At 58.8% G+C, this 25,715-nt stretch overlaps 1 protein-coding gene across 2 annotated transcripts in view; it reads left to right on the top strand.

Moving 5' to 3' along the window:
- The first annotated feature begins 13,944 nt into the window (after window positions 1-13,944).
- COL5A1 (collagen type V alpha 1 chain) overlaps window positions 13,945-25,715 on the top strand; it is a 159,631-nt gene continuing 147,860 nt past the window's right edge. The window contains exon 1 of one of the 2 annotated variants that reach the window (XM_022578272.2): window positions 13,945-14,424. In XM_022578272.2, the coding sequence (XP_022433980.1) occupies window positions 14,307-14,424 (118 nt within the window). In that variant the 5' untranslated portion in view covers window positions 13,945-14,306. The remainder of the gene's footprint in view (window positions 14,425-25,715) is intronic. The other variant, XM_022578270.2, reaches the window with a different exon arrangement.

The raw sequence follows: 25,715 nt of genomic DNA, 5'->3' as shown, positions 1-25,715 counted from the left end.
TCGAAGCACAGCTGTGGCGCTGGAGAGACTCGGCCCAAATTCCAGCCTGGATGTTCCTTTCCCTTCTCTAAGCCTCAGGTTTCATCTACGAAGCAAAGGTACGGCATCCGTGTTCCGGGATTTGCTGCAAGGATAAAATATGGTTTTGTGTCTCAAGTACCCCCAGAGTGCCTGGCCGGCACCAGGCACTCAGTTCTTGGGGCCTATTCTTTGGACAACGCTGTCATTTTTGTACCTTGGATGTAGCCATTCCACATGGGAACGAAGGCTGAACCGGTGACCAGGGGCCCAGAGCTCTACCTGGGCTTTGCCACACACAGTGCTATGATTTGGGGCAAGACTTGGCTTCCACAGTCTCCTTATACTTCTCGTGAGCTTCTTGTGGGGGACAAAAGAAAGGATGTGTTTGAAAGCATGGCCTAAAGTGTAAACAACAAGCAAATGGAAGGAAATACTTATCATTCATTGGATAATACCCATCCTTTTCTCGTGACACTAACTTAAGATTGCTGTGAGGAAAATGCAATCAATCCCTTCCCGGCCCCCCAAAGACCATTAGTCAACCCAATTTTAAATCTACTGTGAGGACTTCCCTGGTGGTCCCACGGTTAAGACTCCGCACTTCCACTGCGGGGGGCACAGGTTCCGTCTCTGGTCGGGGAACGAAGATCCTGCATATGCTCCGTGGCATGGCCAAAAAAAAAAAAAAGAAGGAATAAGTATAAAAAAACCATAAAAATCTATTGTGATCAATTATATTTGTTTAAAAAGGAAACAAAACAAGATAACATACTTTGTATCTGGGGTGTCCAGCTGATGGTCTGAAAGAAAGTCAACCATCCAGCTGCTGGGAGATGCAGCCTCAGGCCCCACCAGGGCGGGGGACCGGGAACCTCATTGTTCCACAGGGCGCCTGCTTCAGGGTCTATGATGGAGACATTGTCCTCCTCGGGTGTTTGCGGAGTGACAGTGTTGGCACTTAGCCCACCTCCGAGAGCCCACCCAGCTTTGACGTTCCGTGATTTGATGCAAATAAGGGGCCTCTTGGTCACCATGCAGTGAATTCTTGCTACAGGCCAGGCCTGTGCAAAGAGCTGTGTGTGTGTCACCATTTCCTGGGAAGACATCCAGGTTATACCAATGGGAGGAGTTAGGTACACCTACTAAGTGGGCATGGGAGGGATTCATTTACAATGAAAGCATCTCCTCGCTCTGAAAATGAGCTGAGTTTTGAGGGGCCCTCAGACAAGATAAACCCTGGGAAGGCTCCCTGTGGCTCTAAGATACATCTGGAGCGAAAGGAAAACCATTCTCCCGAGTATCTGCTCGGTGGCGCTTCTGCTGTCCTCAGGGCCCATATGGAATGACTCCTTTTCCACATGACAGCCCTTCAAATATCTGAGGACAGCTGTTTAGAAAAGACAGCTTCTTAGGAAAGCAGATGGCTACCCCCCAGGAAATCTGAGCTTTTCAAATGGAATAGGGGAAGATCCACCTTCCCATTCTCCCCTAAAGCCCTGAGACATCACCGAAAGGGTTCAGGGGAAGATGCTGGCCCCCACCCGGGACTCCAGGAAGTAGATCAGGGTCAGAGGGCCACTCAGGGTGAAGCCAGTGGGGTGCTGGTAAACGTTTAATGACTGACTCTTCAAGGAAAAGGCCTAGCTTCGGAGCGTTTGCCAATTTCTGCGGTGTAAATACTCCCACCATGGCTGATTTTAAGAAGTACACGACTGGCTGTTGTGAGCTGGTACAAGCCAGCTCCAGCCCACCTCTGGACCTCTGCTAACATCTGACAAGTGGACAGGCCTCAGGGGAAACAGTCAGGGTGAAGATGAGATCTTCCAGGGTCTGCAGAGGTAAAGGAGAGGGGCAGTCTGTGAGGCCTGGTCCCTGGGATGGTGGGGCAGAGGCTCCTACCATCCCGGGAATTATTCTAATGTCTACACCTTGGAGTGTCTGAAGTTTGCATGCTGGCCAGTTTAGAAACAAATGTACCACCAAGGGCTCGCCAGTTTGACTCTCCCCAATCCAGACCAAAGTCTGATTGACATTAGTAGATGTGGACCAAGCACTTCTGCCGCCTGGCCAGGAGGGCGTGTTTCCTCCCGCTGAGTCCTCATGAAAGCCTGTGAGGTTCCCACTGTACAGATGAGGAAACTGAAGCACAGAGAGGCTGAGTATCTTGACCAAGATGTGCGGTCCGCTCGCTCGGAGCACGTCTGTTCCTGGTGCCTCCCTGTCACGAGTCGGGGACAAGAGTCAGCATCTGGTCAGTGCAGTGAGCGGGCAGCAGCCTGGGGGTGGCATTGGGAGCCCGCAGCAGGGAGTGAGGGACAGAGTGGAGCTGAGGTCCCTTCTCTCCAGGATGCCGTCCTCCCCCTCCCCCTCTGCCCACAGAATTCGCAGCTGTCCTGCCTGGGGTGGGAAGCCAGGCCACTGCTGTTCAGACCTGCAGGAGTGGAAAATCTGCAGCTTCGGTGCTCCTGGATCCCATTAAAACAAATCTCCTTGTTGACAAAAATAAAAAGAACTCAGTCGACGCCAGTATTTGCCGTCGGCGTGCTGCTTTTACTCTCCCACAAGAAGCTGGATCCCGTGTTCCAAACTGGCACAGGCCCACGGGCTTCAAAGGGGAAATTCCAAAGCGGGCAGGGGCCTTGGCGGGGTGCTCTGGAGAATGGAAGTGCCCCACGGGGGGGAGCGGCCTGGAGATGTCCAAGCCCAGGGTCTCATTAGCACCCAACACATTCTGTCTCATTTTCCTTGGCACCATGTCTGCATTTTCCTAGGCTGAGAGGTGGGATGTGAGTGCGGAATAGATGCTCCTGGCAAGCTCAGCTGCAGAGCCAGCGTTTTCTGAGCTCGGGCAGCTTGGTGAGACTGAGTTGCCACCGATGGGCTGTGCACCCGGGCAGGGCGGCCCCACATCCCCCGGGTCGGGTGGGAACCAGCTGGTCTCCCACATCTTTGAGCGTTGGGTCTCTGATGAGGACATATGGGGAGCCTGGCTTGCCCAGTTTATTCGCTTCTTGCAGCTGCTGTAACAAAGCACCAGAGACGGGGGACGTGGAGGGGAGCTTCTAAATATAGAAGTTTATCATCTCCCAGTTCTGGAGGTCAGAAGTCTGAAACCAAGGTGTTGCAGGGGCAGGAGTCTCTAGAGGAGGGGGCTTCCTACCTCTTCCAGTTGCTGGTGGCTCCAGGCGGCCCCGGGCTGGTGGCCACATCGCCCTAGTCTCTGCGTCTGTGGTCACGTGGGCTCTCCTCTTCTCCTCGTGTCTACCCTCCTTGTATCTCTTATAAGGACGCTTGTCACTGGAGTTAGGCCCACCCCCGCCTCTCGGAAACCAGCCTGGAGCGGCAGCCCCCTCAGCCCATCTAGGGCTGCCCCAGGCCCGACGCCTTCTCCCAGACCCACCCCATTGGCCCAGCGAGGGGACAGGTGCCACTGGGCTATGTCAGCTAAGGGGCCTGGGCTCAAGACGGACCTGCCTCCTGATATGTCCCACCTCCCTCCGGGTCCCCCTCCAGGTGCCCCACCCTCTGGAGGTCTCAGAAGAACAGCGTATTAGCGTTCGGTGGCTCTTATAACAAATGACCACAGGCCAGGTGGCTAACACACAGAGCTTCACTCTCTCCCTGTTCTGGAGCCCGGAAGTCCAGGACCAAGGGGTCTGCAGGGCCGCGCTCCTTCTGGAGGTTCCACGGGAGGGGCCTCCCTTGTCTCTTCCAGCTCTAGTGGGTCCAGAGGTTTCTTGGCTCGTGGCTGCGTCACTCCAGACCCAGCCTCGTCTTCCTATCTCTCCTCTTCTGTGCATCTGTTTTTAACCTCCCTCTGTCTTCCTCTTCTAAGGACAATTTCGATGGGCTTTAGGGGTAAACCAAGATGATCTCCTTATCTCAAGGTCCTTAACTTAAGCACATCTGCACAGATTCTTTTCCCAAATAAGGTCACAGTTGCAGGTTCTGGGGATCAGAGTGTGGGCGTGTCTTCGGGAGCCATTGTCAGTATCCCACAGCCAGACCTGTCCAGGGTCCCCAGTGTCAGCTCTGCACACCCTCCTTCTCGGTGCCCTGGTCCCCGCATCGGGCCCTGAGAGTCAGTGTGGGTCTGCTCGGCACTGTTTCTGCTGGAGGGCAGCAGGGAAAGGGCGTGCGTCCTGGGGTGGATGGGTGGGATCCTGGCTTCTCCACTTGGAGACTTGACAGGCCTGGCCCCCATTTCTAAATACTCTTGAGTCTGAATTCTTACCTGCGAATCAGGGATGCTCTTTGCGTCACGGCAGGAGTGAGGGTTAAAGGTCGCGCAGCTGCCATGTCCCTTCCAGCCAACATTGCCACCCTCGTCCTCCTCCCCCTCTGCAGGAACTCCGAGTCACTTGCAGCTCCACAGCAGCTCAGCTCAGGGACTGAGCTCAAAGATTCGGAGGAATGAATGAACTCGGTGTCTGGGTTGAACTCCACTTTGGGACACTCATTTTAAATTCTATATTCTCTTCTATTTCCTCTTATGGAAGAAAATCTAATCTGGGAGCTATTTCCATTCAAAATATTGGTTTCATACTAAAAATGAAAACAAATAAAACTAACCCCTACTGGAAAAAACAACAACCCCAGGCGGTGTTTGGCACCCCTGGGCACCGTGCCGCCGCAGGCACGGCTCCACTGAGATGCATGTCCTCTCACCAGCTGCCTTGTCCCTGGCCTTGTCCCCTGCCGTTGGGGACCTTACCCTCGGGACGCAGGGAATGTAGTGGGTTCTCTGCTCTTGCACCACTGGCCCGGCATTCCAACCCATGCTGGCTGCAGTGTCTTCTCAGTCTCCGAGCTGGGGAGTACCTGAAACTCCAGGCGCGGAGGCCTCTTTTATCGTGTTCAGGACGGCGGAGGGTGGAATGGTGGCCCCTGTGAATGTGACCTTATTTGCAAAAAAAGGCTTTGCAGATGTAATGAAGTTAAGAATCTTGAGAGCAGGAGAGCATTCCAGATTACCCAGGTGGGACCTAAACGCCATCACGAGGATCCTTATAAGAGAGGGAGGCTGAGGGAGATTAAAGAACAGACACACAGGAGGAGCCACGTGAAGATGACGGCCAAAACTGGAGTGATGCGGCCACAAGCCAAGGAATGCTGGAAGCCCTGAGATGCTGGAAGAGGCCAGCAGGAGACACTTCCCTGGAGCCTCCAGAGGGAGGGCAGCTCTGGCACCTGGCTTTCAGAGCATACACTTCTGTTGTTTTAATCACCCGGTTTGTGGTCATTTGTTACAGCAGCCCTGGGACACTGATATGAGGACCAGGGGGAAGATGATGACCTTCCAAGGACAGGAGCTTCTTAAAAATTAAGCACGGTTGGGCTTCCCTGGTGGCGCAGTGGTTGGGAGTCCGCCTGCCGATGCAGGGGACGCGGGTTCGTGCCCCGGTCCGGGAAGATCCCACATGCCGCCGAGCGGCTGGGCCCGTGAGCCATGGCCGCTGAGCCTGCGCGCCCGGAGCCTGTGCTCCGCAACGGGAGAGGCCACAACAGTGAGAGGCCCGCGTACCGCCAAAAAATAAATAAATAAAAATTAAGCATGGCTGTTTCAAGGAATGGGCATGGTATATTTGCCCTGCTTGGATGCTGTCCCACCCAGACCCACGCCACTGCTCTGAGAGGTGAAAAACAGATCTGAAGGTTTTTGCCCTAAATTAGCGTCTGGTTTACTTTTCAGGAATACTAATAAGCATAAAAATAGGCATCCCACCACAAAGCCTGTGCGAATTTAGGGCCCACCTTCTCCTTCCACTGCTGTTAAGTTCTTCTCATTTATTTGTTTTTTAGTTTTATTTTTTAAGAGATTAATGTATCTATTCACAAGGCTAAGACACATTCCCTACAATTAGTGACAGATTTTTGTTTTCACTCCGTGAATTCTTCTGTGACTTCCTTCTTATAAATTGAAGTACAGTTGATTTATCTTCTTGTTTATTTGTTAAGCGGCAGATTTTTGTGGTCCTCAACATGCAGCTGTCCTCGGGGCCAGGCGGAGAAGGCTTTAGGACCACCCAGGTTCCAGTCCCCACGCACCGCATCCTCCTGGTGTCGCCCTCAGTTTCTGTGTGTGGCGTTGGTGAGAGGATGGGGCCAGGTGGACGTGTCCCGTGGCCAGGACTTTTGAAAGAGCAGGCAGCCCCGCTTCTCGGAGGTAGAGTGTGTTTGCATCTGATCCCTTAGCGGTGGTGGGTGCCGTGTGGGGAGGACCAGTCGGGAGAGACTCTGTAGGGAGATGCAGGGGTCTGCGCCCCCCTCTCAGGGCCTTGGTGCTCTCACCTGTGAAACGGGGGCACTGGCCTTTGACTCCTCACAGGACACAGCTGCTGAAATGCCAAGGGCCAGGCAAATGGGGACCGGGAGGTGGCTGGGTAGGAGGATGTGAGAAGGGGGTGCTTGTGTGGAGAACAGAATATAGACCCACCCTGGGTGGGTCGAGGGCCCCCCGCGGTGGGGAACCTCGCTCCCCCATCTGTGGGCGGGAGGGGAGACAGCACTTCCCCCCAGCTGCTGGGGCCCCCGACTCACATTCTGCAGTGGACAGCGTCCGTGACGAGGGTGCATAACGGGCGGGTCGGCTTCCTGGCTGGGCCCTGCGCTCCTGGCAAGTCCAGGCTGACCCCAGCCCCTGCCTCCCCATTCCCACCTCCATCCCCATTCTGGCCCCTTCGTTCCCCACACCTGCTCTTGCCTCTCTGAGCAATTCTCCACCCTGCAGTCAGAGAACTTTCCAGAACACAACTCTGACGTAGCCTTTTCCTCTTAAAACCCTCTACGTGGCCCCGTTCTCCTTGGCAAGAGTCCACACTCCCTGCCTGGGCCAGCAGAGGCCCCCAGGCTCCCGGCCTCCTCTACTCTCTGCTCCATCACGGCCCGAAGTGCAGCCCCAAGAGTCTTCCGCTGCGCCTGGGTGTGTGTGTTCCCTCTGCTGGTAGGGACCATCCAGGGAGGACATCCCTGAGAGGTGGCACCGGGCCCTGAGCGACTCCTCTGCGACTTTGGGGTCTGAGCTTCAGTGTCACCTCCTCGGGGAGCCCCCAGCCCCCCAGAGGTCAGAGCCCTCGGATGCTAGCACACAGCCGTCTCTGCTTTCCCCACCAGGGCACCTGCCCTGCCCTGAGCCCCCAAGCCCCAGGCTCCGAGCTCCTGCTGCCAGTGGGGAGAACTGCCTCGGAGATGGTGTCTGACCAGGCTCCCGGCTCTGAGCCTGGGGCCCGCACACAGGGCCTTACAGGGAGGGCGAGGGCGGCAGGCCCAGGCAGGGATCCACGCAGCTATGGCAAAGGCTCGTCTGAGCTGCTTTGAATCCACGCAAGGCAAAAGGGCCAGAAGCCCACCCACCAACCAGGCGTGGGAGTGGGCTTACCCCGCAGGGAGGGGCTCGGGGGACTCAGCTAGAGCCTCGGCAGCCGCCTCTCCCTGCAGGGCCACAGGAGTGAGGATCTCTGAGGGCAGCTCGGCCCCTGCGGCAGCTGAAAGCGGTAACCTCTCACGGTTTGCAAAGCACCTCTGCCGGCTCTCCTCTGCCTCAGCCCACAGACCTGAGAGGCACACAGAGCACTGCGGCCAGGGAGCGGCCAGAGCTCGGACGTGGGGCTGGGCCCCCCTTGCCTCCACTCACCGGTCAGCGCCTTAACCCCTCTGAGGTTCTGTTCCCTGATTGTGAGCACGTGCTCTGTGCCTGGAACAGTCCCTGCCTCATCCCCCCAGAGCAATCACACAGCCTGCAAAGGGGTCTCTCCTGGCCCATTTTACAGACCAGGAAGCTGGGGTCCGAGTCAGCTCCGTGCGCACAGAGGACCATTTGCTCCGGGCTCCGTGGACACCTGTGCCTTCCCCTCCCAAGGTGGGGTCCCGTGTGGGCCGGCGGGGAAGATGGGATGAGACCCTCATGTTCAGCAGACGCTGTCCTGGGCAGTCTAGAAACGCCCTTTACATCTGGGGAACGGAGCCCTTTACCTCTGGGCAGCTCTCACTTACACAGACTGCTCTTACCGAGAGTCCACAGGGATTTTTCCAACTGACGTTTTTCTGGGCTGCAAACTCAACGTTTGTCTAGGAAACATCTCCAGGAGGGTAACCTGCCCAGCGAGTCTGAGGCCGGGAGTGGTAGATCCACATCCTGTTGTCTGAACAATCGTAAACTCGCTCTATGTGTCCAAAGTCCGACCGGTGCCCATCACGGTCCGTTTTGTCTGGAAATTCCATTATTTTGTGAAGTTTACTTGGCCCCGGATAGAAACATCGAGGGCATGACATGGAAACAGCCGTGCCGCACGGAGCAGGGAGAGAGCCACGCAGTGAGGGGCCGACAGGCCTGATTCACCCATCACATCTCAGCCGGTCCTGGGCGTGCCTGTTGTGGGTGGCTCCGGCAGTTATGCGGTCCTGTCCCTGCCCTCGATGGGGGGCGGCTCCCTGGCCGTTGAGAACCATGCTGCCGGCCTTGGGCCGGCGCTGTGCAGCCACGAAGAATTCCAGCCTCAGGTGGACCTGAGTGTCGGGTCTGCGCGAGGCCAGCGGCTGAGCGTTGAGTGGCTTGCTTGTACAGGGCTGCTGGTCCTGGACGTGAGCTCTGGGAGGGAAATAGCTCCTTTGCTGGACTCTGGGTTGGCTGGGTGAAGGGGCCTTCACTTCTTGGAGCTGTGTGGAAATTTTGACACAGTGGAGGGGGGCTTCACGGGTAAACCATTAGAGAAAACCCATAGAATTTTAGGTGCAATCACGGGGCCCTGGAGTGCAGTGTGACAGCCAGGACCAGAGCACAGACTCCCGATTCCCTGTGCCAACTCTTTCCAGCTCAGCCCCACTCACTCTCCAGTTCACCCAGCAAATGCAGCACAGGCTGGGGGCCGGCCCGGGATGCTGACCGACATCAGGTCCCTGGAGGGAGGGACCACGTGGCATGACCACGTGGCCTTCCGAGGCCCGGCTCCACCCACGGTACTGGGCTGCATCTGCCCACACTTGTCACGGGGGCTGTGGTGCATTTCCCTGCAGCCCTGGGCCTCTCCTCGGGAAGGGCAAGGTGCTGTGGTTAGGGATGGACAGAGGAGACCCCGGCACAGAGCCTCTGCAGGAGGTGGCTCTGTCTTAGCCGCATTCCGCCTCCTCACGCCGCCCGCCCCCGCACTCCCTTGCCCGGTGTGGACAGCATCACAGACAAGACAGTTAGCTCCACGTGCAGAAGGGGCGAGATTGTCAGCAGGCCTGGACCAACAGCCAGGGTGAGCCGCCATCCAGGTCCCTCCCGCTGGGCAGGGTCCTGCCCCCACCCTCACGGGCATCAGAATGTCCCTGTTGTTCTGGAGAACAGAGAGCCCCCATCCCTGGGTGTCTCCAAAAGGCCCACAGACTAGGATTGCCAGGGTGTTGTGGGCTGAATTATGTGCCTCCCTTCCAGATTCGCCTATTGAACCCCGACCCACAGCACCTCAGGATGTGACTGTCTTTGGTGAAAGGGCCTTTAAACAAGAGACAAAGGTAATATGAAGCCATCTTCATTTTAAGGTGAACTCGTCCAATGTGACTGGTCGTCCTTATAGGAAGAGGTGAGGACAAATCTGCACAGAGGGAAGATGCGGGGAGAAGAGGGTCGTCTTCAAGCCCAGGAGCTGCCTCAGGAGAACCAGCCCTGTCCACACCCTGAGCTCGACCTCCAGCCTCCGGGATGAGACAGTACATTTCTGTTGTTCAAGCCACCCGGTCTGGGGCACTTTGTTATAGTGGCCCTAGGAAACTGATACCCTGAGAAGCCTGGCATCTTGGGAGCTGCCCTTGGCTGTTGGCCGGCCTGGCTAGGCTCTCTCCCTGGCTCCTCCACTGTGTCAAAGTGGAGGCCTTAAAGCGGTGGATTTTCCCTAGTAGCTGTGGAGAGTCCCCTGGGATTAACAGCCACCCCACCCCAGCATGGAGGGAGAGCCCTGCTGACTGGGTGGGCGGGGCAGCAGCCCCTGGTGTGCTGAAGCCCCAGCACTGCAGGGCGCAGTGGGCAGGGCCCAGGGCTGGAAGGTCAGCCGGGGGCAGCGCAGGCAGAGGAGGGGGACCCTGGAGCCAGCCTGGCGGCCCTCTGACCGACAGCCCCCCTCGTCCTGGAGAGCAGGCTCACACGGGGTTGGGGGCCCGGCAGGAGCTCTGGGATCAGGCTTGGCCACCCCTCCCCCTACTTTTGGACCTGGAGCAGGTCTCACGTCTCCCAGCTTCCGCGTCCTCCTGCGCCCAAGGGAGCGATTTTACTCTATTGAGCCAGTGGTGCAGGTGAATGGGGCGAAGCCCTGAAGGATCCAGCAGGAGGCTCAGAGGGGTCGCAGGAAGAGCACCCAGCTGCAGGATGCAGGGGGAAGGAGGGGGCACCGGGGCCTCCCAATGCCCAGCAGGGCTTTTTAGGCCTTCCTGCCTGGCTTCTCCTCCAAGCTCCACAGGGATCCCCGGAGGCCGGCTTCTCACCCCACTTCCCAGGAAGCAGCACTGGGGAGCAGAGGTGAGGACTCACTGGCCCAAGTTCCCCTGGCCGGTGGTTCCTGATGCTGGAGTTGCAGCTGAGTCGGGAACTCTGGAGTTGGTCTGGCCCCAGACACCCCCCTGCAGGATGCAGCTGTGGCCATGGGTGCGGGGTGCAGGTTTGGAGCATCCTCCTTGGGCAGCCTGAGGGAACCTCGAGGCCACTTCCACTGCTGTGAGTAACTGGGGGCAGCTCTAGCCCCTCAGTCCACCAGGCAGCAGCTCCCCAGTCCCTCCTGGGCCCAGTGGGCCATGACCTCTTGTAGGGCAAGCAGGTCACCGGGTTCCTCCACCTGCTCTGTGGGTCTGTGAGCACCCGCCTGTGAGAGGGGGAAGGAGAGAAGGAGCCCAGTTGTCCCAGAGGGCTTCCCCAGGCTTTCCCCAGCCAGGCGATGACCCTGGGAGGCTGGGTGGTCCCTTAAGGTGGGAGGGTGGGAAATGAAACAACCCACAAGAGGGTAACACTTGGGGCTTGTCATGGACGCTGAGAGCCACAACTCTGCCGCTTGAGAAAAATCAATGAGGGGGGACTTCTCTGGCGGTCCAGTGGTTAAGAATCTCCTTCCGGTGCAGGGGACTCGGGTTCGATCCCTGGTCTGGGAACTAAGATCCCAAACGCCGCAGGGCAACTAAGCCTGTGCGCCACAGCTACAGAGCCCATGTGCTCTGAAGCCCATGAGCCACAACTAGAGAGAAGCCCATGAGCCCCAACAAAGAGCCCCCATGCCGCAATGAAAAGATTCCGCGTGCCACAACTAAGACCCGACACAGCCAAGAAAAAAAAAAAAAAGAAAAAAAATCATTGAGAAGAACTTACAGCAGGGGAAGGAGAAGGTGGGCAGCAGGTCCCAGGTGCAAAGCTGGGGGCACACCCGGCCTGCCAGGCACTGTGGGAGATACACAGCCATGGGTGACCAGGGGTGTGCAGAGCCCTGGATGGCGGTGAGTCCCTCCCATGCTGGAGTACCATGAGTAGAAGTCCACGCACAGGGAGGGACCGGGTGGGAACGTGGCAGTAATTTCAGGAGGGGAGGGAGGCACACAGGCACACAGGCAAGCAGGTTCTGCTCACCGTACAGGAGTTGAGGGGAAGAGACTGGGTTGGGGGCTGGCCAGGGGGCTGGGTGCCTTTGCTCACTGCAGACATCCTAGAGCCCAGAGTGAAAGAAAGAGTTTTCAAAGGACTCTCCAATTTAATCAGTTATGGGAGGGCCAAGGGATGCTGCTTGGGGTCAACCACCACCGGGCATTGTTGCAAGGATTTGGGCAAGGCGATCTGCATCTTTCCCGCCCGAAGGTAAATCTGGTTTCAAATTCAGGCTCGGCCACGGATGGATGGGCTGGTACTTTGGGTAAGTCCTTTACCCTCTCTGATCCCCAATTTCCTTGTCTGTAGAGGGGAGAAATGACAGTATTCCCTACTGCTGTGTGTGACCTGATGCAAGAGTGGCTTTAAAGTGGGAAACACATGTGGCTGGCTGGTACTTCTGCTGCTGCCACTGGAATAACAATCGTGACCAGGCATCACGGTTACTCTCCTACAGTCCTGGGCAGACAGGCAAGGCTGCTCAGTTTGGGGATTTTTTTCGAGTTTTCCAGTGGGATAGAAACTTACCTCCTCACCCAAGTCTAGGTGTGGATGAGCCCACCTTTGTCTCAAGCTTTCTCATTACTGTGAGCTCAGCTCTCTGGGGGACCCTGGGTGTCCCTTGACTATCAGCTCTTGAGGGACCAGATGCCCGCCCTGAGCTCCAGGTGTTGGGAGGGCTGGCTGGCCAGCACAGAGGCACCTGTAACTGTGTCCTTGGGGGAAACTGGAGCCCTGAGTCTGTACTATCTTCTGATAACTAGGCCACTGACCTATGGTAGCCTCCCAAGTCTTCGGGAGAAGCTGGCCTTCCCCTGGTGGGGGGGTCGTTCCAGGGGCCAGGTGGAGCTGGGGGCTCAGGGAGTGTCTGATGGAATTTCTCTCTCATTAAGGCACACAAAGGACCAGCTCCAGCGGAACCAACACACACAACTTACACGCACAGACACGCACGCACACACACATTTCCCCGATCATATATGTGATTTATACAGGTTGTAAAACAACAACAAAGGACTATAAAAAACCAGAAAGACCGTTTAGCTTTACTTTGTGAGTCTCATCCTTTTCCCGAGCAACATTTAGTGCCGCCGCGAAGGGTACGTGGGGCAGATGTGGACCATCAGGGTAGCACCAGTGAACCACCACGTGGCTCAAGAGGCAGTATGTGGCCATCCCAGCAAACCTAACCTCTACCCACCTCCCCTCCCTTCCTGTTTCCAGAATGACGGGAATTAAAGGGCATTTGGGGAGTTTCACGCCCAGTCTGGAGATGTAACTGGAGCATCACTGGCTGAACTGTTTGTTCAAAGGGGATGCGGATGGCTTAGGGTTTGAAAAGCCCCCTGACTCACCTTCCCTCCTCTTTAAAAACCAGCTCTGTTGCTCTTCGAGGAAGGGGTGTGAGCGGGGTTTCAGCAGGTTATGTGGGGAGCCAGGTGGGAGGGGCTGCTACCGGCCACCGGAGCCTGGCAGGCGTCCTGCTCCAGGGAGACCTCACCAAGGCTTAAAGAAGCGGAGGGAGAGAGGCAGTGCCCAGTGTCAGTGCCAGGGCAGCAGCGCCCCAGCCCCTCACCCCTCTGCCTGCTGTCACCTCCCCAAGGGGTGTCTTCTTAGCTTTCCTTTTTGTGGCAGAGGGGTCTCCACGCAGTAGGAGGGAGTGAGTGGGGGGGGAGCGGGTGCTGGCCAAGATCGCCTGATTAATATCCAGGATGTGTGGCATCCGAGCTCCCTCGGAGAACTCTTGGGAGCCTCGACCCCAGCCTGGGCACGGATGCCCAATCTGCAGTGGGGGAAGGTGGAGGGCGGGTCGTCTCCCTCGGGGTGGACATGTCTGCCACAGTCTTGGGCGCCCCGATCTGGCTGGATTGGAAGTTCAGTCTCCACCCAGAAGAGGAGCTCTGAACTCCAAGTAAACGAAAAAGGCGGGGTGAGCTGCAACGTCCTTTTTAAACCCCAAATGATCGAACTCGGGGCCCCTCCACACTGGTTCTGGGGCTCGGCCAGGCGCGGGCACCTGGGGGGGGGAAAGCGGGGTGCAGCGTGGGCCGCCGGGCCCCGTCCGCCCGCGCTCGCCGGCAGAGCGGGGGGCGCCTGGCCCTCGCCGAGTCCCCGCCCGCCCCGGGCCAGCCCCTTCCTCGCTGCCGCTCGCCCGCTGGCCCCACCCCCTCGCCCGCTGCGCCCAGTGGGAGGCGGGGGCCGGCCCGGCCGAGCCGAGCGCCGGCTCTGATTTGCTGCGGGCGCGGGGGAGCCACGGCCTCCTCGGGTGCCGTCCCCGAGAGAGGGAGGGAGGGAAAGGGGGAAAAGTGCTCGGCGCCCGAGGCGAGGTCCGCACTCCTCGTTCGTCCCCGCGGCCGGCGCAGGACCTCACTCGAGCGCAGCGCCCACGGGGAGCGAGTCGCGGGGCGGCGGCGGCGGCGGCGAGGAGGAGGCCAGGAGGAGTCGGGGGAGGCGGGGGAGGTCAGGGCGAGCGAGCCGAGCGGGGTCCCGGCCGCCCCGCGGGCCAAGGTCGAGCCCTCCCGCCCGTGGGCGAGCGCGCCAGCCGACCCTCCAGAGAGCCACCGCCACAAAGAGAGCGGGTCGGCGGCTGCTCCCATGATTCCCTAAAGTTGTGCCGGCCCCGCTGAGTTGTGCCCCGCGCCCCGTGCGTCCCCGCGCGCCCAACCCGCGCCCGCGCCCCGCCGGCATGGACGTCCACACCCGCTGGAAAGCGCGCAGCCCGCTCCTCCCGGGCGCCCCGCTGCTGTCCCCGCCGTTGCTGCTGCTGCTGCTGCTGCTGTGGGCGCCGCCTCCGAGCCGCGCAGGTAAGGGCGCTGGGCGCTCGGGCGCGGGGGGCCGGGGGGCCGGGGCCGGCGCGGCTGTCATCCCCGGGCGCCCGGCCTCTTCCGCGCGTGCACGACCTTCCCCCACTGGGCTGTGGAATGCACGGGCCGGGACTCCGAATGCCATTCGTTGGGGGCCCCGGAGAGGGAAACGCGCCGGCACAATACTCCCCACGTCAAACGGGCCGGCGGGTGGGGCTGTCGGGGAGCCGAGGAAGGGCTCTGCGTTGGATCAGCCGGAGGGCTTGTCCACCAGGCAGGCAAACTTTTGTCCCGAAACTTTGCGTTCTCTGTCCCACATCACAAGCGCGCAGCTCTGGCCCACACAGCCCCGCTGCAGAACTTCCTTTCCTGAAACCCGGGAAGGGTCGCCCCCTAGAGTCGCAGCGGGCCAGTTCCGGCCGGGCCTCCTGGGATGGGGGGCCGCTGGGGAGAATCCCAGCAGCTGAGCCCCCCAGCCCAGGACTTCTCCAAGCACCCTCTTCCTCTGCCTCCAGACCCGGCTGACTCTCCCTTTCCCAGGGAACAGAGCTTCCTGTGGTCCCCACCATCTAAGTACTCAGTGAGTGGTACTGGGGAGCCCCAGGGTGGCGTGGTGGAGAAGCCCTGCTCTAATCCCACCTCTCGACCTCCTGGAAGGCAGTTTTTCTTGGGTTAGCTGCCCAGAGACGGGATTCTTGGAGCAAAGGCGGGAGATGCTCTCGGAGTCTTGGCTGTGAGGGGTTCAGATGACACACAGATGTGGGACTCCTTCTGCCAGAGGTCTGCCCTTAGAAGGAGCTGTCTCCAGTGGATGGCGTCCACCAGGCCAGCACTGACAGTGTGCCTGCCTAGATGCTTGCAGCAGCAGCTCTCTCCCACACAGCTTCCTGACGGGACAGTGGTTTTTCTAAGCATCACCTTTTGTGGTTACCTGTGGGATGGGACCTCACAAGCCTCAGTCGTCGGAGCCCAAGGCCCTGAAAGTCCTCTGGGGCCCCATTAACAGATGCAGAGACGAGGCTCAGAGCCGCTATTGCAGGGTCAAGGGAAGTGCGGGCAGAGGGATGGGACAGTGGCTCAGTGGACAGCAGGACCAGCCGGGGTCCCCTGTGAGAAGACACCGCCTTACTGTCTTCGCTCTTCTCTCCTCCGCTTTGTCATTTGAAGACGTGGGAAGAATCACTTCCGTGTTCCACTTGCCAGTTAAGACATTCTGTCCCTTTTTCCTGGTACAGTGAGTGCTCGGTGGGCCAGAGGGGGTGAGCAGGAATCAGAGTGTCCAGCCAGTCAGGGGCTGGGGGAGCGGAGGGGAGCCTGGCCTGGCTCCGGGGACCTGGGGTCTTAGCCCTGGGCTACCACCTACGTGCCCTGGATCCCAGGCTAACTGGCTTTGTGTTTCCCCCGGGGTCAATGGAGGTGGGGGACGGTAGCGGCCTCCAGAAAAGTGGCACGGAGCAGGGTGGGGATGTGGTCATGGGACCCCTGTAGGCCCAGGGCCATAGCCCTGTCCCAGCTCCTCTGCCAGGCTTTCCTCTAGGAAGTCAGGTGGGAATCCTTCAGGGGAGTTGCCACCCCCAAAAGCCGGGGCTGGGCACTGGCTGGGGAGCACACAGAGCATGCGTTCGCCTGGGTTTGGGGTCGGCTGTCTGTAGCACTCCCCACCTCTGCCCCCCGCCCGTCTCCGGTTTCCCTTCCTAACTGAGTGTGGCGTGAGGTGGATGCCTGGACCGTGGCTGTAGAGCTGGACATTTTGCTCTTGTCGAAAAGACGCTGAGAGCCTGTGAAGAAGCCACCCCTCTGGGTGGGTTTCACAGACCTCCCCTCACCGCCACGAGGGTGGGACCCTTTTGGAAGTCATCGTCAGTGCGTGGCCAGCGGGAACGGCTGTCCACTGACATGCGGGGGCGGGCGGGGGGGCAGGAGAGGCCGTCCGCAGGCAGCTCTTCTCTTCTCCATTTTGAGATCCACCAGATGTTTTTTGAGTTCCCTCTGAACATGGCTCTTTTTCCTACCTTCTTCTTGGCCAAGCGTGTGAAGGAATGAAAAGTCAGATTGCATTTGGGGCCGTTTAACATTGTAACGGGTAAAGGAGAGTAAGTGAAATGAAACATGACCCCAATATTTGGAAATTGAGGTCATCTCCTCGGCACATCATTGGTTGGCGCCAGTCACGTGATCGCTGTTGGCAATAATTTGGTGGGAAGAGTTGTCCAAATTCTGTGGGACTTGACAGACATCGAATGGTTAAATTTCCTCTGACTCAATCAAGTTGGCTGAAAAGACAGCCTTTTCCATCTTCTCCTCCCCTTCCCCCTCCTCCCCATAAAAGAGCAGTCAGTGGGAGGAGTTCAGAAGCCAAGCTGATTCCCCGAAGCCCTCTATCTCCTCTGGTCCAGATTTTAGTGGCTGCAGGGCTTGGAGCTCGGGTCGCCGCCCAGCGATGTGACCACCCGGCAGTGGCCACGGGCAGGAGTTTCTTCCTTGGGAGGAAGCACAAAGTTCCCTTGTCCCGTGATGTCGCTCCATGGCTGTTCCTGGGGTGCTGGCCAGAGCCTGCCCCGTTACCCCACCCTTCAGATATCTCTGGACTCTCACGCAGCCACGCCCTTAGCCGAGCACAGCTGATGCCCGCCTGCCCCGCCCCTGCCCTCCGGCTGTCTGGCCCAGTCTCCCACCCCTGCCTCTTCCCTGGGCCACGGACATTGTTGGGTGGAGCAGAGGGGTGTGGGGAACCGACACCCACTGCCCCCTGCCCCTCACTGAATAACGGTGACAGTGAGCGCAGACTCGCTCTGAGCCCCCGAGGGTCGAGGATGAGTCACGCGCACCCCGAGGCCCCATTGCTGTGCCCACAGTGGAGCCTGGGATTTGCAGCGCGGAGCAGGGCAGGGTCCCTGGCCCCTGGGACGCCCGCACCCGTGGTACCGATTGGAATGAATTTGCTGGCATTTGCCTGGTCTGCTCTTAGCCCTGTGCCCACATCATCTCCTTGGACCCTCATCCCGGCCTGCAAGGTGAGGGGGGGTGCTGGCACTCTGAGAGGCCCAGGGAACAGGGGGCTGGGACTGCACGCTGTGGGTCAGTCTGGTCTCTGCACCTGGGCGCTGAGTGAGCTTCTCCACGGGGGAGGCCCAGTGCCTGGAGCTGCTGTCAGCCTGGGGCTCAGCCCAGACACGGCCCTGGGACCAGGAAGGGGTTCCATTGGGCCCCAGCAGACTGCCTCGGTTCCTTCCTGCCCCCTACACCCCTGCTTTTTATCCGAATGTTATCAAGGGGCACCCGGGGCCTGCAGTCTCCACTCCGCTTTCACCAGGCCCTTCACTCACTGGCGTGACCCGATGACCCCTGGAGGCTTTGCCTGCGCCGGGCCTGCTTGTGGGAAGGCTGAGGTGACAGAGCGCCCGGCTCCAGGGCCCACAGGCTGCTGCGAGGCACGCATGTGGACACCGTTGGTTGTACTGTTCATTGTCCTGCCGAGTGTGTCTGGAGGGTTGGCCCCTTGGGGAGATCTGGGGCAGCTTCCGGGAGGAGGTGTTGCTAAACTTGACCTTTCCTTTCTTCCCCTTCCTTTTGTTCCAAAGGGCCTCCTTCGCAGGTGCCCTCCTCCACCTCTGGCTTTTGTCTCCTCCGTGCCTCTTCCCCGCAGACATCCCACCCCGCCGCTTCACTGTTCTCCCGGAGCTGCTTCCCTTGGCTGGAAAGCCCCTCATTAACTTGGTTGGCAGGGCGCCTCCAGCACCGCCTGCCCCGGCAGTGCTGTGCCAGCAGAAGTGGCCGCTGTGAGATAGAGGGGGCCTCTGAGGGGACAGGAGGGAGGCCGGGGCCTTCCTTAACCCTCTCTGGGTTAAGAGATGATCTGAGGGATGCCGCCTGCCCTGGCCTGGGCGGGTCCTGCGCACTTTGGGTCCCCTGTTTGGGGAGGCAGGGGCGTGGGGGGACAGTCCTTGGCAGTCAGATTGTTGAACCCAGGGCAGCGTGGACGGTTCCTCTGCCTCTAAGGGGTTGGCTGGGCGGGGGCCAGCCACCGTGCCTCAGCTTTCCTCTCTGGGAAACGGGGAGAAACGGCTTTCTCGCTTTGAGGGTGGTTATGGAGACTGAGGCAATCTACGGAGACCGCGTGTGGAATGTCGAGGCACAGGAAGCCCCTGATGAGCGGAGGGTCTTATTATAGCTACTGTTTTGGGTGGTGTTTCTGCAAAAGGAAAAAGCGCAGGGTTGCCACGATCCTCTCTAAATGCGAGTATTCCAGCGGGAGCCCAGCTGAGGGAGGCGTGTCTGTCCAAGGAGGCTCTGGGGGCTGGTGAGACCCCCAGGCCTCTGCCATCCACAAGTGACTCAGCCCGGGCCCCCCCTCACTCTCCTCAGCACCCCCATATGCTCCGTGGGTCCATTTCCCACGACACCTCGTGGGGTCGCAGTGAAGGTCACCCCAGGCAGCGTATTGGAGGGTTGTACGCCTGTGTGTGCGTTTGTGTGTATGTGTCCAAGCGTGTGTGTGCCTGTGATGTGAGTGTTCCTTTGGATGCATGTGTGTGACGTGTCTGTGGGTGTACACGTGTACATGAGTATGCACGCCCACGTCCACGCACAGGTCCACGTGTTTTCAGGGTCTGCTCAGGCGGGGCCTGGTGTGTTTGAGGTGCTCACGGCAAGGCCGCATCTCTCTCCTTATCGTGCCCCACCCCTGCGGGACTGGAGACGAGGAGATGACCCGTGGCCACGGAGCCCACTGGGCAGCCACGAGGCGTCGGGTCCAGCCCCGGTACAGACTCAGTCCAACTGGGTCTGATAATCTAGTCTCTTTTTGCTCACAGGAGGGCGATGTTATATCATAGCTTCTGCTTCTCCCTCTGTTTATTTCTCCCTTGTAATCGACTCATCTGGTGTCAGCCCTTGGCCAAATGTTAGTTTTAAGCTTTCTGGCCTGGCTCGTGGAGACATTGAGGTCCTGAAGGTGGAGCCTGCGTTGGCCCTTCTCCCAGGCAGAGCTGCCCCTGCCACGGGACACGGCATGGAGACCCGGTGTGGGTGACGGCTCGGGGCCGGCGTCCCGCCCCACCCCCGCCAGCGGTGCACTTTGCCTCAGTTTCCCTATCTGCAGGAAGGGGTGATGGCTGTGACTCCTGCAGGATTTTCGAGAGGGTTCAGCGCATCGCGTGTCCAAAGCACAGAGCAAGCCCCTGTCACTGTTGTCACTATTACGTCCTCCCTGCGCCCTCAGGCAGCAGCAGGTCTGGGGTCCAGGGTGAGTTCTTGGCTCTGCTCACTGGCTGGCTGTATGAGCCACCCTCTCTGTCCTGTGAACCGTCACCCTGGTGCCCCCTCGCGGGTGAGCGTGAAAAGGGGTCACACAGCCCCCGGTGAGCTTACTGGAGCCCTTGCTGCTACTTTTGCGGTCCGAGCCCCAGCATGGAGGCAGGCGCCTGCATCCCGGAGCAGTCGTGGGGCGGGTCACGTGCAGCACGCCCCTCCCCTTCTTCCTCAGGCCACCCCCACTGTACAAGGAGGAATGGGGGCCTCAGGGATGGGAATGGACCTGCCCATGTCCCGCCTCAAAGACTCTGGTCTTCTGCCCCAGAGACATGACGGTGGGTGATGGCTGGTGATCTGGAAGGACATCTGGGGCGGGTGCGTTGGGGGTTTTGCTAACTCAGACGTTGTTGCTGCACCCGCGCGGCCCCAGCGTCTGGGGCAAAGCCCATAGAATGAATGAATGAATGCTCCTTTGGATGCGTGGGGATTCGTGGTGGGGTGATGGGGGGGTCGCTCCGTGTTACATGTCATGCTGTCTGAGCCGTCATCCCATCAGCTTAGACTCACCCGCTAGTTTTTCTGGCAGGTTCCCAACCTATGTCATAACCCACAGTAGGAGTAAATGTCGCCACTCTTTGGTGACTCAGACCTAAGAAATGGTACCACAGTCTGACCCACTTTTCTCCACGTCTCATTACACAGAGCTCCAGGGGCCCGTTTCCTGCGATGTCTCTGTGCATGAAATGGGGGATTCCTTTATTTCCTGTCTCCTAGACCTGTGTTCTTTTGGGGGAAATTCACTCTTCTGTCCTGTTCTTTTCTGCCAGCACCTTGGCAATAGGGATTTTATTGGTCTCTTTATTAATTTTTTAATAAATGCTATAAAATGACATCAAAATGTGCGTGTGTGACGGAAGTGATTTAACTAAAAACTCTGACTCTTGCATTGGAAGACTAGTGACCTAACAATGAAAAAGAGTGAGCATTTTACTCTGAATGGAAGGTAGGAAGCCATTGTCTTCCACTCTGCTGGCAGGGTAACCCAGAGCTCCGTGGGTGAGGCTTTAGTGGAATCCTTTCCTGTGTGGGTGCAGAGGAAATGCAGGAGAGGCTGGTCCTTTGTGGAGAAACTCCGGAGTGACAGTGGCTGTGCTTGAAGCGTTTGCAGACCTCTAATGTGAGGCAGACCTGTGCCGGGCACCAGGCAGCAGGTGCACAGGTGAGCGGTAGGTAGGTGAGCATCCCAGCCCTGCAGGAGTTTACGGTGCAGTGAGGGAATCAGACCTGTGAACAGGCGATTGTATCCAGTGAAGTGCGAAGTGGGAGGTAGTGAAACGTTCATCAGCTAGTAGGGTGGTGCCACCAGACAATCAGGGGGAGGCACCCGCCAGCCCTTAGGCCACTGGCCAATCAGAGGGAGGTACTTGCCAGCCCCCAGTGGGGCTCTGGCCAATCAAAGGGAGGCACTTGCCGGCCCCTGGGCCACTGGCCAGTCAGAGGGAGGCACCCGCCAGCCCCTGAGCCACTGGCCAATCAGAGGGAGGCACCTGCCAGCCCCTGGGTCACTGGCCAGTCAGAGGGAGGTACCTGCCGGCCCCAGTGGGGCTCTGGCCACTCAGAGACAGGTACCTGCCAGCCTCAGTGGGCCACTGGCCAATCAGAGGGAGGTACCTGCCAGCCCCAGTGGGGCTCTGGCCAATCAGAGACCAGCCCGTTTTGCCAGGGCCTGCGGCTTTTGGGGTCCCACCCAATGAATTTGAAGGGAGGAGTCCCTTGGTGGAGGCAAGTGGCACTTTCCCATGTGTGTCTGTCCTCTGACTCCGGTTCATATTTAACCAAACCCTGCTCTGGGGTGTTACCTGTGGAGTGCCCTGCTCTGGGGTGCACCTGGACCAGGTGGGGTTGGCCCCATCCTGCAGATGTGCAAGGGGAGTCCCTGTGGGCCCAGCTGGCACAAAGGAGTGATGGTTGCCCTCTGTATCCCAGTGAAAATCACGCCCCGCCTTGGTGTAGGTCATTACCGGCATATAAACTGATACTAGGTGCCAGGTGCGGGGGGCTCCAGCAGCTTCCAGCTCTTCTTTGCCGTGGGACAGTCCCTTGGTGGCAGGGTCCTTGTGCTTCCGGAAGAGGTCCACGGCCTCCACCAACTGTGAGTAGCCTCTGCACCTCGGCCTCCATTCCTGCTTCACTTCTGACGCATAAAACTGGGTGTGCGTACAGTCCTGTCTTGCTAAATGTCAAGGTCTTCTTCTTTGGGGGGATAGTGGGCAGCTGTGCACCAGTGGGACCTGGGGCCCCGGCTCACGGGGGTCCCGTTAGGGGACCCTGTTGGGTGGCAGGTGAGGGGAGAGCTGGCCGGGGCCCAGAGCCCTGCACAGGGGAGGGTGAAGCCGAGAAGGAAAGATGGGCCATTTCTGGCCCTGGGCCCGCAGGTTCAGTTTGCAAGGGCCCTGCCTGGGGAGATAGTGTCCTCACGTCCGCTGGGGTGAAGTCTCTGGGACCCGCCTTACCGTTACTTCTCTTCTTTCGCGCTTTCTTTCTTTGGGGAGAATCTGAAATGCTGACGGGCAGCCCTGGCTTCCTCCTTCGAGGCAGTTCTGTGCTCTCCTGGGATGCGGGTGCAGTAGACAGCCTCTGGCGTCAGTGTCCTGTGTAGACCTTGCTCTTCTAGGGAGAGACGGTCCCGGTTGGTTTTGAGGAGTGGGGGAGGAAGGGGCGCGGCGCCTTCCATACCTTTTAGACCAGAAAATGTTCACATCGAGAAGGCAGGGCGAATAGCTCATCCTTGGATAGAAGCGCAGGGAACAGGGCTTCTAAATGTAATTCTTTTCCAGGGAATTATTACTAATGTTATTTAGGTTCATAGTTTAAGTTGTGGCCGTTTAGTTCAGAAAGCACTGCTTGAGCGATGGCTACATGTCACTTAACTCTGGCATCCTGGGGAGCATCCTGGGGTCCTCGGTGTGATGACTCTGGCACTCGGGAGGGCCTGGGGTGGGGGTGCAGGGCTCACACCCGGGCAGGGCGGTGGGGAGGCTCTGCCCAGCGATGCCAGGATCTCCGGGGGAGGAGTTGGAGCCGACCGAGAGGAGGGGGCATGGGTGGGCGGCCAGTGGTCTCTCAGGACCTCCTGCCTCACCTGAAACAGGTGGACTGCAGGTGTCAGCATACATGATGGGGGTGGGCACCTCCGAGGGGAGGCGTGCCAGGAAGGAAGAGAGGAAGAGGCAGATGCTCCCCAACCCCCGTGTCCTCCCCGCTTTCTTCACGGTGGCCCCACTTTCTGGAAGGAGCAGTGATGCTTTGCTTTCCTTCCCTGCCTGGGGGCAAGCTTGCCCTTCTCCTAAGGAAAGACTCTTATTCTGCAAGAGCGCAGTACGGAGCCTCAAGTGGGAAGGTTTACTCGGGCTCAGCTCTGAGAGTGTTGTTATTATTATTGCCGTCGTTGTTGTTCGGGGAGGTTTCAAACACAGCACAGCAGATCGAGATCCTCCTGGGCTCGATGATCAGCCCAAGGACACTCTCGTGGTCCAGCCGCCACCCACTCCCGTCAACCCAGTTACTTTGAAGCCAATCCCTGACGTCAGGTCTCACGCAACTATTCCTCTGTGTTCACCACACATCAAGAGTGAGTACTTCCGTCTCAGTGGGTGAGGGACGGTGGGCATCCCCACCCAAGGGACACAGAGAAGGAGCTCAGCCAGGTCCAGTGCCCTAAGCGGGAAGGTGGGCGCCGCCGACCCGCGGGCTCTCAGCTCCCTGGTGAGCTGAGAGGGCAGACCCCTTGCTTCCTGCCTGTCCCGGTGTGCCTGGGCTCAGCACAGGTGCTGAGGCACCTGGGAAAGCCTCTCTGAGCCTCAGTACCCCATCTGTGAAATGGGCATAAACTAGTACCTGTCTCAGAGGCCTGCTGGGAGGACTAAAGGCTCTTGTCATTATGTTGCCATGTGTTAAAGCCACGACGTCAGCATTCGGAACCCCCAGGAATGTTCCAGCCGGAGGCCTGGGCCCCAGACCGCAGCTTCGCTGGCGTTTTGCAGAGGGTGGAGTCCTCTGGGCGTGGGGCGCTGGCTTGGGGTTGCCTGGGAGCACAGGAGGCTGGTGAGCAGGTCCAGTTTCCTGTGAGGTGGGCTTTGACGGGCTTCAGCAAGGGATCCGGGTGAGACCAGAGCTTCAGCAGCCATGGGGCCCCGCTTCACGGCTCCGGGCTCCAAGGGTCTGGGGTGGAGCCTGGGGCCTGCCGCTCGAGTTCTGATGCCAGTGACCAGTCGAGGGCACTTTGGGAAATGTGGGGTGTACCAGATGGGAAGGTCTGAACCTCCTCCTGGCCCTCCCTCTCCCTGTGTGGGTCCAGCCTCTGTGGCCAGCTGACAGTCAGCCTCTCTTCTGACTTTCGAAAGGAAAGTTCAGGAGATGAGGCTGGGAAGCAGTGATGCATCAGTGCACGGAGAATAGGACCCCCGGCTGTGTGACCTCGAAAGCTTTACTTAACCTCTCTGATCCAAGTTAGCTCATCTCCAAACCAGAGGTACTGGTACCACCTGGAAGGAGGTGACCTGCGTGTGGACATAGGGCCCTTCCTGGGGTGTCCTGCATCCCGTTTTCAATGCAGGACAGCAAATGCTAGATCATAGTGATAACAGTAACTGCCTTTGTTAATTATTCTATATCATTGTTGTTATTTTGTATTGTTCTTATGACTGGTGGAGCTCACAGAGGCAGTAATTGTATAAAGTTTCTATAAAGTGCTTGAAAGTAGGAATAAAGCTGCCACTCGCAGGTTCGGGGCTACAGCTGGGCCTCAGAGGAGGCTGAACTGTCAGTGCAAAGGGCCCAGTTAGGGCCCCAGGTGGGGAGTGAGTCCAGGTGGGGCAGGGGGTGCAGTTTGCAGTTAATACTTGGGGTGGGGGCTCTGTGGAACCTTCCACTGCGTTTATTTATTTATATAAATTTACTTATTTATTTATTTATTTTTGGCTGCGTTGGGTCTTCGTTGCTGCGCGCGGGCTTTCTTTAGTTGCAGCGAGCAGGGGCTACTCTTGGTTGTGGTGCGCGGGCTTCTCATTGCGGTGGCTTCTCTTCTTGCAGAGCACGGGCTGTAGGCGCCCAGGCTTCAGTAGTTGTGGCACGTGCGCTCAGTAGTTGTGGCTCACGGGCTCAGTTGCTCCGTGGCGTATGGGATCTTCCTGGACCAGGGCTCGAACCCGTGTCCCCTGCATTGACAGGCGGATTCTTAACCGCTACGCCACCAGGGAAGTCCCTTCCACTGCATTTAATGTGGGAGCTATCTCTGGCTCGTTTCCTTTGCCAGGAGTGTGGGGCTCTGATGGTGCACACAGGCCCAGCCCCCGGGGAAGGAGTTGGCTATTTTACCGGGAGGGCTCAGTGATCCGGCCTCTGGCCTTGGGGTCGTTTTGCAGGTGAATAAACTCAGACCTAGAGGACTTGGGGGTCTCCAGGGTCACAGGCTGCTGAAAGCAGGGCGGCAGGGGGAGCAGGCCCCAGCATCTGGCTCCGTCAGCCACTGATGGGCTCTGCTCAGCATCCCGAGGCCGGGGGAACCCGGTGGTCTCGGAGCTCTGCCATCAGGGGACGGTGTCTGAGCCTCGAAGACTTGTTCTGAGATTCCGAGGCTGCAAGGGAACTCAGGTGTCTAGTCCCAGGGTTCCTCCTGTCTAGGGCAGGCCTGATGACGGTTGTTTGCCAGGCACCTCCGTCGGGGAGCTCACCCTGTGCAGGCAGATGGCACCCAGACGGAATGTGCCTGAGCCTGGCCTCCAGAGCCCATGGTTTCAACCTTTATGTCACCAAACCTGGGGCTTGTGAGCCTCTTCAAGCTTCCTTGCTCGCAGAACTAGAACAAAAGCTGCACCCAAGTGGAGACGCTCACTCTTTTCTTTCATTTCACGCCTTCCCCGCTGTGGTATTCCCGCCAGGAGGCAGCCTGTCCTCACACACCCTCACACACCCTGCAGCGCCTTGGGCCCCTCGGTGTGGACAGGCTCCCACCTCCCCTTCCTGGCCAGGGCCTGTCC

Source organism: Delphinapterus leucas, chromosome 6, assembly GCF_059928025.1.
Source record: "Delphinapterus leucas isolate spDelLeu-1000000601 "Yukka" chromosome 6, BTC_Dleu_Yukka2, whole genome shotgun sequence".
NCBI classification, from domain to species: domain Eukaryota; kingdom Metazoa; phylum Chordata; class Mammalia; order Artiodactyla; family Monodontidae; genus Delphinapterus; species Delphinapterus leucas.
This window is presented reverse-complemented; position numbering and strand designations above follow the sequence as displayed.